The sequence below is a fragment of the Camarhynchus parvulus genome, chromosome 20 (assembly GCF_901933205.1).
Source record: "Camarhynchus parvulus chromosome 20, STF_HiC, whole genome shotgun sequence".
NCBI classification, from domain to species: Eukaryota; Metazoa; Chordata; class Aves; order Passeriformes; family Thraupidae; genus Camarhynchus; species Camarhynchus parvulus.
In genome coordinates, this window is record NC_044590.1 from 11128052 (window position 1) to 11140212 (window position 12161).

At 43.6% G+C, this 12161-nt stretch overlaps 1 protein-coding gene across 5 annotated transcripts in view; it reads right to left on the reverse strand.

Moving 5' to 3' along the window:
* PTPRT (protein tyrosine phosphatase receptor type T) overlaps nucleotides 1–12161 on the reverse strand; it is a 483857-nt gene that overhangs the window by 104265 nt on the left and 367431 nt on the right. For all 5 annotated transcript variants that reach the window (XM_030963017.1, XM_030963016.1, XM_030963015.1 and 2 more), the window contains exon 12: nucleotides 1629–1902. In XM_030963017.1, coding sequence (XP_030818877.1) covers nucleotides 1629–1902 — 274 coding nt within the window. The remainder of the gene's footprint in view (nucleotides 1–1628; nucleotides 1903–12161) is intronic.

Here is a 12161-nt window from a genome sequence, read left to right on the forward strand (position 1 = left end):
ATTTACTGTGTCTGGCTGGACACTTCTCATTCTGTCATGAACTGTGCATTGTTGCATTAAAACTATTTGATTAACTTCTGCTTATTAGGACAGCCCAAGCAAGTCATCCTTTTTTAAGTTCTTAATACCTGGAATTTAGGGTGAGATGCAGGAAAAGCAGGAACACAACTGCTGCCTGAATCCAGAACACCAAGGGAAGCCTACACTTCCATCCTCACAACCCATTTATGGAATACTATATTGTACTTAAGCAAATAAAGTTTCTTCTTCCCTGGGGATCCATTCACTAGCAATTAACTATCACACATGGGGGAACTAACTAGAAACAGAGAGACATATACATATATTCACAATTTCTTTTATAAAGGCAAATCCAAAACTGAATTAATTGAGCAGTGCTGGAAGGAAACTGTATTGGCTAGAAAGGAAAGCAAGGTGAAAACCAGCACAGTGTTGAAGAGATTTTGTACTTGTCAGCCACACAGCTGAAGCTGTGCAGGAAAATGGTGATAAATGAAGGGTGTAAAGCACTCAGATGTGTTGTGAACACTCGTTGGCACTGCCAGCCTGTGAAACCATCCCAGTCCTCTGCAATGTGCAGCTGCATTTCAGGTGTAAAAGCCACTAAAGCCTGCACTGTCCACCTTTGACTGATTTTTGTAATTTTTCCCTCTCAGGAGTGATATCATAGAGAATTTATCTATGTTAAAATTAAATTTCTGAAAGCACTGGCAAACATGCTAATAATAGCAGACTCTGCTACCCAAATTTGTGATGCCTTGTTAATGCTCTAAGACTCTTCAGGAGGCCAGAGTGGCAAATTCTCTTGTGCTATGTACGAATGGAAAACAGCTGGGGAGCCAGAGGGGAGGGAGGTGATCCACTGAGGCTGGATCTGGCCTGAAACAGGGAAGGTAAATGGTCACAAATTATCCTCAGCTGAAGGGAAGAGGGAGGAGAGGCCTCCTGTTTTCCTGTGGTGGGATGGGGTGTGTTGTGGCATTGTGTGTGTCATTTGAGTCTGAGAATGGGGTGGGCTACATTTCCTGGGCAGGCTGCATTTTTAACCCAATATCAGAGAGTAAATATATATAAAAATACAGAATTGCAGAGGGGTAGGACAGAGATGCAGACAGTCCCCACTGCAGAACCTGACTTCCTCAGGCTGGAACTCCCAACCACAAGTGCTGCATTAGGATATGGCCAAGTGCAAGCTCCGAGGTAATCCAAATTCATAACATCTCCTCCAAAATCACAAGCACTGTGAACTATCAAGATACTGCAATTATGGCTCTTAAAAGCACAATAGCCCCTAGTCTGACATTCATGCTTATTGAAGGATAAAAAAAAGAATCTAAATTCTAAGCAGCTCGTTTAGTAAATCACATGGCAACATGTGCCTTTAGAGAATCAGGGTCCTCAACAGATTTCTCATTGGATCTGAGCATCAGAGAGAGATTTGAGTGAAGGACAAGTAATGGCATGCTTGATTTTCATCAGATTTCTGTAAGAGGCTAATAAGAAGGAGAAGTTAAACCAGCATCCAATCGAGAAGGAAGGAGAATGATGAGGAGGACAGAGAGAGGCAGGCACACCTACAGAGGCAGCTCAATTCCCCCTGCACTTACTCCATTGGCCTTGCTAAGAGCCTGGAAGTATATGCTGTAGCTTTTCAGGGGAGAAAGAGGAGCATTCCAGTAGCCATTGTAGGTCTTGTTGTCGCCCACAGTGAAGGGCTGTGTGACAGGAAGGTTGATGGGCTTCAGCTCAGCTGCAAAGTAGTGTGGGGAGTCCAGGCTGGAGGCATTCTTGTAGCTCACTGGCACAGAGAAGCACTCGATGATGTCTGCAGCTCTCCGGGCTTTCTGCAGCTTCTCCTCCTTGACAACGAGCTGGTAGACACTGGGAGGGAGAGAGAAAGGTGAGATTAGAGACCCCAGAGCCTTCAATGTCAGCAAGAAATAAAAGGACAAGAGCATAGAAAAGTCAGAAACACGCAGCTGAGGCATCCCAGTGTGAAAAGTGCATATTATGTGGCTCTACACAGATATTTACCATATGTATCTTGACGTATTGATTAGTAGTGCTGTATCAACACTCCAATAATATGATAAATGTAGTGTAATTAAAAGGTAACTTTTGTAGTTAAAATAAGAACTATGTTAGTGGGATTTTTTTAAGAAAGGAATGAGGCACTTGCACCAGATAGCAGCCCCAGGACACCTGAACCTTTCAGAGAAAAAGAATTTATTGCCCTCTTATCAGAAGAAACAAACTTCTTCCCGCCTCGAGGGTGCTGTTAGGATTTGGAGGAAGAAGCTGACACTGACCAGACAGAATCCTGTATTTGAATGGAATTTATGCATCATGTATGAGGTGTATGAATATGCAACAGGCTGTTGTTTTTAAGGGTTAATCCTCTGTTAACGTGGGTCCTTTTTCGGGCTTGTGCTGCGCAGAAAGAGGTACCCAAACTGTCCATAACTCTTTGTTTCTATTGTCTCATATTGTCCTAATTCAATTTGTCCAAATTATTATTACTCTAATTGTATTACTATTTTTATAACCATTTTTTAACTATTAAACTTTTAAAATTTTAAAAACAAGTGATTGGTGTTTTTCACACCAGCAAGCACAGCTCCTGGCACAGCAGTAGCAGGGGCAGTGGCCACTGAAAGTCACTGTGAGGGCAAGATGCTGGCCATGTGCTCTGTTGGTTTAATTGAGTAAATCAGGATCAACCTGGGTGAAAGAGCAGATTTCAGTCATGTCACTCTTTAGGAAAAGGAGTAACTAATAAAATATCCAGTCTAGAATGAATTTTTAATGTGCTGAATGTTGGCAAGCAGAGGGTTTCTCCTTCAGCCACCAAAGCGAAACATGAATTCTTTGCTTGGGCCAAATGGCGGCTGCAGTGGAGGCAAGCACGAGCAGGTGGCAATGGTGTCAGGTGCCTGTGGGAACAGTTTCAGGGTGCAAAAAGCTGTTTAGGCCAAAATGAATCTTGAACATCACTTTTTTTGGCCCTCCCTCATATCTTGATGTCCTCATAAGGACCTGGTGAGGCCCTGGCACAGGGTGCCCAGAGCAGCTGTGGCTGCCCCTGGATCCCTGACAGTGCCCAAGGCCAGGCTGGATGGGGCTTGGAGCAACCTGGTCTAAGTGGAAGGTGTCCCTGCCATGGCAGGGGGTTGAAACTGGATGGGCTTTAAGTTTCCTTCCAACCCAAACCATTCTGGCATTCTATGACCTCTTTTTGGGATATCCTGCAATGTAGAATTCTCTAATTCCCAATGGCAAGTCTCCCTCCACCTTCCATCCCTTGAGGACTGTTTATGTACTGAGCAGGTGGCTTTATAGCTCCCTCAATCCACTTTTGTTTCAAGAAACAGCAACAACTCCTCATATTCTCTCTGACTCTATGAAATAGTAATCCTTTTTGATTCCTGCTAAGCTTTTGGCCATTATGATATATAATAGCAATCTTGTTATTTCTAGCTTACTATTCCAGGCTCAGAGCTTGCAAGGCACTCAAATGCACTCTGCTTTATTTTCCTTTCCTCCTCAGGCAGCTACCAAAGCCCTGGAGTTCCATGCTGCTATAACCCAGGCAGGTTTTACTGTCTGTTTAACACCGCTCACACGCTTGACAAAGAGAGATAGGGCTGCAGTCATTTTGCTTCGTGTCAGGCTATTCAGATGTGCTGCCCTCACCTGTCTGTGTCAGGCTGGGCCTTTGTTCAGGCAGACAGGGGAGATCGATGGAGAGATTGGGACCAGCCCACAGTGTGTCATTGTCCCTGTTCACAGGCTCCTTGCTGCACAAAGACTGGGCTGGGGAACTTCCAGCATGGCAATAGCTCATCAGTGCTCCCTGAGAAGCTGAGTTCTGGCTCCTCCAGCACGCAGGAGGAGTGAAGAAGCCCCAGCTCCTGTGTTGTATTTGTGGGGTGCCCCATGACAGGGAGGAATGATGCATCTGACTCCATGTTCTCAGGAGGCTCATTTATTACTTTATGATACTATATTATATTAAAGAATGCTATACTATACTAAAGAATACAGAAAGGATACTTACTGAATGCTAAAAAGATAATCATGAAAACTGGTGACTCTCTCCAGAGTCCTGACACAGCTTGGCCCTGACTGGCCAAAGAGTGAAAACAACTCACAGCGGAATGCAATGGAACAATCACCTGTGGGTAAACAATCTCCAAACACATTCCAAAGCAGCAAAACACAGGAGAAACAAATACGACAAGAATTGTTTTCCTTTTTCTCTGAGGCTTCTCAGCATCCCCGGAGAAAAATCCTGGGCAAAGGGATTTTTCCAGAAAATATCACTGTGGCATTCCTGCTTTTGAATTCCCAGGTCCTGGGGCCCATGGGGATCTGGCTCATGCTCTGCTGACAGCAGGGCAGGCAGGGAAGAACTTGGAAACCATTTGGCTCCCACTGCCAGACACAAGCCCAGATAACCTGAACAAGCACGAGCAATTTATGAGTTACTCAACAGTAAAGCTGTCCTTACCCTGGCATTTGCTAATGTGGCTGGGGATGCTGAGCCTGGAGAAAAGGAGACCCAGGGCTGCCCCCATCACTCTCTGCAGCTCCTGAAAGGTGCCTGTGCTCAGCTGGGGCTGGGCTCTTTCTCCAGCAGCACTGACACAGCCAGAGCACACAGCCTCGAGCTGCACCAAGGGAAATACAGGTTGGAGATTGGGAAAAAGTTTTTCATGGAAAGGGTGATAAAGTTCTGGAATGTTCTGCCCGGGGAGGTGGTGGAGTCCCCATCCCTGGGTGTGTTTAACAAAGCCTGGATGTGGCACTGGGGGCCAGGGTTTGGGTGAGGGGCTGGGGCTGGGTTGGACTCGATGATCTTGAAGGTCTCTTCCAACCCAGTGATTCTGTGAACTCTGTAGCAGGAGCAGCAGCTGCATGGACTGCAGCCTTTAATGATGCCCCATCAACATTTGGGAAAGCTGTCTTCCTCCTACAGTTCATCAGAGCTTTTAATAAATTATTTTAGACCTTCTCTGATATTTATTTTACAATTTTAAAAAGACAAAAACAGGTTTCCAAGCAACACTTTAGGTAATATCATTGAGGATGCAGTGGGAGCTGCAAGCCTGTTCAATACAAACCCTCTCCTCAGCTCAGCAATAGCAAATCATACTGGGCTGGTTTGGGCACTGTTTACTGAGAGTGTACATTCTTATTCTGACTCTTCTCTCTGGCCATAATAATGTACACTACTGGGAAAGTTTGTCATTTTGTTTGTCAGCCATGTGCAAAATTGTAGCTGACACTTTTATGGACATTTGCCAGATGCCTTCTAACCTAAAAACATTTTGCTTCTGTTTCATCCAACCCTAAACACTTGCATTTTCTGGTCATAGAAAATGTTTCCTCTAGGTATATAGATAAATATATATGTATAGACATATATTAATCTGCTTTCAGCCGACACAGGGGCCAAGAACTCCCTTGTCCTCTCTCCCTGGCCTGAGGGTGACACTCAGTCTCTCAGTTATCTCACTTGCAAGCCATGAACTCGTGCACTGTCTGTCTTTGGAGAAGGGGAAGCTCCCAGGGACATGAACTGCCAGGTAACTGAACTCTCCCAACTCATTAGAGCACTACAGACACTTTTTATCATGAGCAAGAGTTTTGGTACACACAGAACCCAGTCACAGATAATCTTTTTGCCTCTATTCTTTCACATTTTCTCTCTCCCACTTAGCTGGTAACATACTTCCCTTCACAGAGATAACTCACTCTTGTAGTGGCCTGAAATTTTCCTTTTAATGCTTATTCTTTTGAAATGAATCAAGGTTCCTCTGGAAGCACAATGGTGTGCTCACGAATATTCAGCTGGGGTGTAGCAATTGTCCCCTTTGTGCTCAAGTTGAAATCCTGTTCATCTCCTGCTCAAACACTGTCTCCTTGTCCATGGAACAGGCATCTGAGCTCCCTCCGGCTAAAAACCCTCCTCGGGTGACACTCAGGGTGGCTTTCATGGCATTTTTCTCCCTGATGCCCCAGCTCACACTGACACAGCACCCTCGTCTTTGCCCTGACTGCTTGGCTGGGGTGCAGCACCCTCCAGCCTTGCTCTTCTCTGAGCCTGGCCACTCTCAGAGGAAGTGGTCGAGCAGCCAAGCTCATGTTTGAGTTCAAAGCTTGCTTTGGGCTGAAGATAATCACTGTGAGCTCTGGCTCCCTTTTAGCTGGTTACTCTGGGTCTCACTTTCTGTTTTGATCCCAGTATGTTGATCTGTCTAGACCGTCCAGAAAGGCAGGATTCCAAAATCACCCCAGCAGGGACACAGACTGGCACAGACTCTATTTTTTTTTTTTTTTTTTTTGTATCTATCATTTTGGGTTTTTGTATGGGTTTTTTTTGTTGTATTTTTTTTTGTTTTGTTTCGAGTTATTCTCTTCTCCTCCCACTTTGTTTATACCTAGGAGCAGAATTTCCATGCCTGCCTTTAGGGCATTTTCAGAGATCAACTTCTCTGCATTAACCCATGAAGTGCTGCACAGCAAGTGCTTCCACACCTGCACTGAGATGCTCTTGTAACTTGGAGCAAAATTCCCACCAGCCCTACACCCAAATGGAATTGCTGTGGAAATTCTGAGTAGTAAACGTCCTATTACCCACCCTAAAGTCTAGCAAACCATCTGCTTTACTACAGCATTTCTCAGCAGAGTAAAACCAATCCAGCTTTGCTCAGAAGATGGGAACTTGGTGGGATGCACCACAATCCCCAAGAACGTGGTTGGGCACTAACTCAGGATAAACTTGGTGAGTAGGATCTGCCCTTTTGGCCTAAAAGAGCCCTTCAGCTGCACTCACATCTCTGGGTCAGGGCTGAGCAGGGTCTCCCCTTTGCCATCTGCTATCCCTGCTATCACCAGTGTGATTACACACAAGAGAAAGGAGGAGTGGTTTTCCCAAAAGTGGCGCTGGAGGGAAGGATAAAAAAAAACAAGTGGGCAATGAAAATAAGGAGGAGATACTCAAATTATTCTAATAGCTCTTACTCCATCTACCAGGTAGGCAGTACCATGGATCTCCTGGGGCTCTCCCCATCTCAGGCTTCAGAGCTGCTGCTCCCAGGCAGGATCAGCTGCCATGGATTTCCTGGCAGGAATCAAAGCCTTGGCTGCAAACACCCAGCTGGATACGAGAGTCAGTGTCATACACAGGAATGACATTAAAAGAGACAACAAAAACAGAGCATTCAAACTCCCACACGAGATAACAACTTCAGTGCCAGTGGAACAAAAGGTGATACAGCCACACTAACTCCTGCATTCCAGTTTTTAATGTCAGGACACATTTGGAAACCCTGCAATCAAACACACATGGATGCGCAGCAGGGTGCTGGTTAGCAGGGGCTTTGCGCTCTCAGTGCCACCCCAGCCCACTCTGGTGCAGCCAAATAATGCTGCTGTCCCTGTAAAAAACACCAGGGACTGCTTTCCAAACATGCACGGGCTCTGCTCTGCAGACAGCTCTCGAGGGATTCTCAAATCTGGGCCACAAAACAAATGCCTGACCTCCTAGAAGGCTGGGGAGCTGACTGCCCTGTGTGCAGCTGCACACTCTGATTAGAAAAGGAGGCCAAAACTGGGCTCCTTTATAAATTTCAAAGGCCTTAGATAGATAAATCCACATCAATTTAATGGAAGCTTTTAAAAGTTTTTGACAGCTTGGCTGTAAATCACTGATAAAAGCACCCACCATAATGGGCCACAGCACAAGTGTTGTCTGCAGAGGAATGAAAGGTGCCCTTATCACCAGCTACAAGGTAATTTTTTAAATGATGAGTTCCCTATTCAGTGTGGAAAAAATCAACATTCCCAGTCACAGCCCATTGCTGTGATGGAGATCTCTCTGTTTGCCTCAGGCTTCTCCTCTCCCTGATCTTGAGGTGGTTTTATTTTTGGGTTTTTTGGGGGCTTTTTTTTGTTGGTTTTTTTTTTTGTTTGTTTCATTTTGGTTTTTTGCTTGTTTGTTTGTTTTTTGAGGATGGACTGAGACAACACTTGTCCACAAATTAAGACCAGTCTCAAAGTTTGAATGTAGGACACACAGGGATATGGGGAGGAAAAGCTGAGTCAGAGCTCTCCATAAAGCATCCAACATCTGGCCCATGCACTTTGGTATCCTGACACATCAACAAGGTGAAACATTCACGACACTCTTGATAATGAGAGGGTAGGAAAAGGAATATAATTTCTTCGTAACCTTGCAGTGATCCACTCACCTGAATTATTAAAGCTTAAAAGGAACAATGTTTCAGCAGCTGAGTACTCCCTCTGGACCAATCTTGTCATTAAACTTTCCTTCACATCATATAAAGATTTAAAGTATTTTCATTTAACACATAAATTTATTATCAGCCATATATTATTTCCAATATTATTTTCTCCCAGGGAGCAAAAATAAGTGGCAATTAGTACAGCTTGATCTTGTAGTGCTTTTTTTTTTAGCAGACTACTGCGAGCTGGTTTTGCTGTTCATCCTACAGAGAACAGGAACTCCCCACTTCTAGCTCAGATGAGCACATTATTTCCAGAGTAACTCAGATAGGCTACAGGAAATAAGAGAGTAGTGATTTCCTTATTACTGGTTATTTTAATTCAAAGAATGAAGGACAAAAAGGAGCAAATGAAGGAAGGATTTGTGCCTCCCCATGTGGGATGTTGTGACCGTGTTCACAGGGGTCTGAGGATGAGGGAAGAGACAAGGATCTGACTCCATGTTTCAGAAGGCTGATTTATTATTTTATTATATATATTATGTTAAAACTCTACTAAAAGAATAGAAGAAAGGATTTCATCAGAAGGCTAGCTAAGAATAGCAAAAGAAAGAATGATAACAAAGGCTTGTGGCTCAGACTCTCTGCCTGAGCCATCTGGACTGTGATTGGCCATTAATTAGAAACAACCACATGGGCCAATCACAGATGCACCTGTTGCATTCCACAGCAGCAGATAATCATTGTTTACATTTTGTTCCTGAGGCCTCTCAGCTTCTCAGGAGGAAAAATCCTAAGGAAAGGATTTTTCAGAAAATATCATAGCTACAGGATGTAGCAGCTGATGTGGAGCTGGACATTGAACTTCCACTCCTGCACATATTCTATGGAAGGAACAGATCCAACTATTCCAAAAAGGCCATCAAAACTCATGAAAATAACCCCCAAATACTGTCTGACCTGCATAGAGCTAAAGAAAAGGCATCAGCAGCACATGAACAGAGACAAAAGTACAATAAACAGAGGGACCAGCAACCACTTCAGCTTCTTTCCCCTTGTGTGCCACACAAGACTCCAACTACAGATACTGAGCACCAGCTTTTTTATCATTTGATTATTCCATTAAACTTGTGATCCTGTTAAATTTGGTTGAGCCAAAGTAAGTGTATCTGTATATATCCATGAAGGTTCATCACATTTATTCTGACAGTATGGAGCCATCTCCCAGGATACTGGGATGGGAGAGGGTTTGATGTGCTGCCTGACACCCACATTTAGAATTCAGATTAGCCATTGGAAGTGCAGATGCTTGTTTTATGGCCAAGCTGCCTTCAGTGATGCACACTGAGACACAGAGTAGCATCAACATCTTTATTTCCCCCTCTTAAAGATATTGAGATCAAAGCCTGAATTCTGCCTGAGAGACAATAAGAAATAAAATAATGGGAATTTGGAAGAAAGGTACTCCATATATCAGTACTCTGTATTATTTACCCTAAAAAAATGGTGACATTAAACTGTAAATAAATCCTTCCCACAATGTGCCTCCAGCCCCACCATGAATCTGGAAGAGATTTTGTAAAGAATTCAACCCAATCCAAGTCTAAAAAAGCTTTATATAACATACATTCCCTAAAGTTTACAAATCTCAAGGGATAACTGCCAGAGAGATAACTGCAGCACTGCTTCCCTTGGGCTCCAAGGGTGAATTTCCTGACCAGGCACCTCCTGCAATCAAACGTTCAGGCACCCAACAGTCAATTCCCCAGAGAGCTTCCAAGTTCATAAAGTTTTCTGGGTGCCAACAGGTGCCAATATACTCCTGAGAACGGAGTTACTTCCTTCACATCTCCTGAAATGTCACCCTCAGTACCTCCAGCAGCATTTTTAATCAAAAGCTCTGAAAGTAATCTACAAACCATAATGAACTGTGTTTCACAGCCACCTAGGACACACTGACAGGACCCAGTGCTCTGTTCTGCAATTTTCTGTCTATTTAAGAACAGATTCAAAACACATTAAAATCAATTAAAGATTGCTACTGCTTCCATTGCACTCTGGAACAGCTCCATGCAGAATACAATATGCTGAGGTGAAGGTTTGCTTTCAATAAACAGTTTCATGCAGAAAATAGGGGGAGAAAAAGAGATTGTTCTACAGTGTCATCTGGAATGTGCTTGGCTGTTTCAAAGACTCAAAAAGTAGCCCATGAATATTGGGCTGCACTGCCATCAATCAGCTTGCTCACATTTGCAAGGCATTCACAAAAATAAAGCTGATAATAGAGATGCTGCTTGAGGAAATAGTCTCTCATATTGCAACGTTATTCACACCAGAGCCTTCATTTTGGAGTTATTTTTGCATGTTCTTTTAACAGTCATTTAAATTAAACAACTCTTCTACTACGTTCACTAAAGTTGAAGAATACCCAAAAAAAAAAAAGATTCAAATTCAGCCAAATTTGTAAAAAATGGCATAGGAAGAAGAGATGGTAATTACTGCCATTGCAATGAAAAAAACCTGCTGAGATAGAGCCAACAATAATGAAATCCATTTAATAATCAAGAAGGCTGGGAAGAGAGTCTCTTCACATTTTCTTCCACTCTCATATTCAGCTCAGTGCTCCAGATTTACTACTAGGGCATGTCAGACCCTGAAATCCATGAAACAAAAGGTAACGATTTCTCACATGGATAAAACCATTTGGAGCCATCCTTTTCACACAGGCATTCTTTTAGTGCTAAAATTTCAGGCTTTGTTAAGTTTCTCTAGTGATTGGAATGGGCTCTAGAAAAAGTGAGGATGTTTAACGCCTGCAGGGTTCCTCACAGGGGACAGGGATGGGGCTGTGCTGTCCCCAGCCAGCAGCAGGAGCACTGTGTCAAGCCTGAGGAAACAGCAAACCCTAACAAAATGTTTGTATTTGCAGAAAAGCATCCTGCCAGTGTCACTCTAACAAACGCTGTCTTTTTGGCCACGATGCTTTGTCTGAAATTCCTCTGCAGTCTCACATACAACTCCCACAGCTGACTGAAAAAATGAAAACTCTGTTGGAAGGTGTCTGTGTAGGGGGGATTGCTTGGTTTGGGTTGCTTGGGGTTTTTTGGGGATTTTTGGTGGTGGTTAGGTGGGGTTTTTTAGTAAAAAAAGTGACAGTGTAATGTCAAATATTCCATGGCCTTCATGGGTTGCACAGGTTTTATCCTGGCAGACCCCTGAGGTACAGTAATTATCCCACTGTTGCAGATATATAAACAGTGGCATGGGGAATGTGACTCTGTCTGATATCACAGTATCAGTTGTATGTAAACAAATCCACACTTTCCTGTCCAATATTCCTCCATCCACCCACCAGCCAATATGTCCTGTCTAATGGAGTCTGGAGTATCCAGGCTGAACACATGCTATTCCTACCAAATCTTTCAAATCAGGGGAAAAAAAAAGGAGAAAAATGTGACTTTTGAGCATCACTAGAGATGTGACCTGCAGTGATAAGGGAGGAGCAGACAGTGCTGGGAAAGAGGAGTTTGGAGACTGGCTCTGTCTTAAAATTGCACCGCACAAAAGATGCAACAGAGCCATAAACACCACTGACAACATTGTGCCAATAATTATTGATTAAATAATGCAGCTCTGAGCAACCTGGGATAGGGGAAGTTGGAACCAGGTGAACTTTAATGTCCCTTCAACCCAAATCATTCTGTGCCTCTATGATTCTATATGTGCACATCTAAGGACCCCTGTGAGTACCTACACATAAATATGTCTATTAAAATCAATGTTTCCAACCACATAAAGTTCCACCCACCATGACTCTTTGACTGAAGGGGCTATGGAAAGGTATCCAAAAAATCCAAATATTCCCATATAATTCTGAGAAAGTCTGGCCAT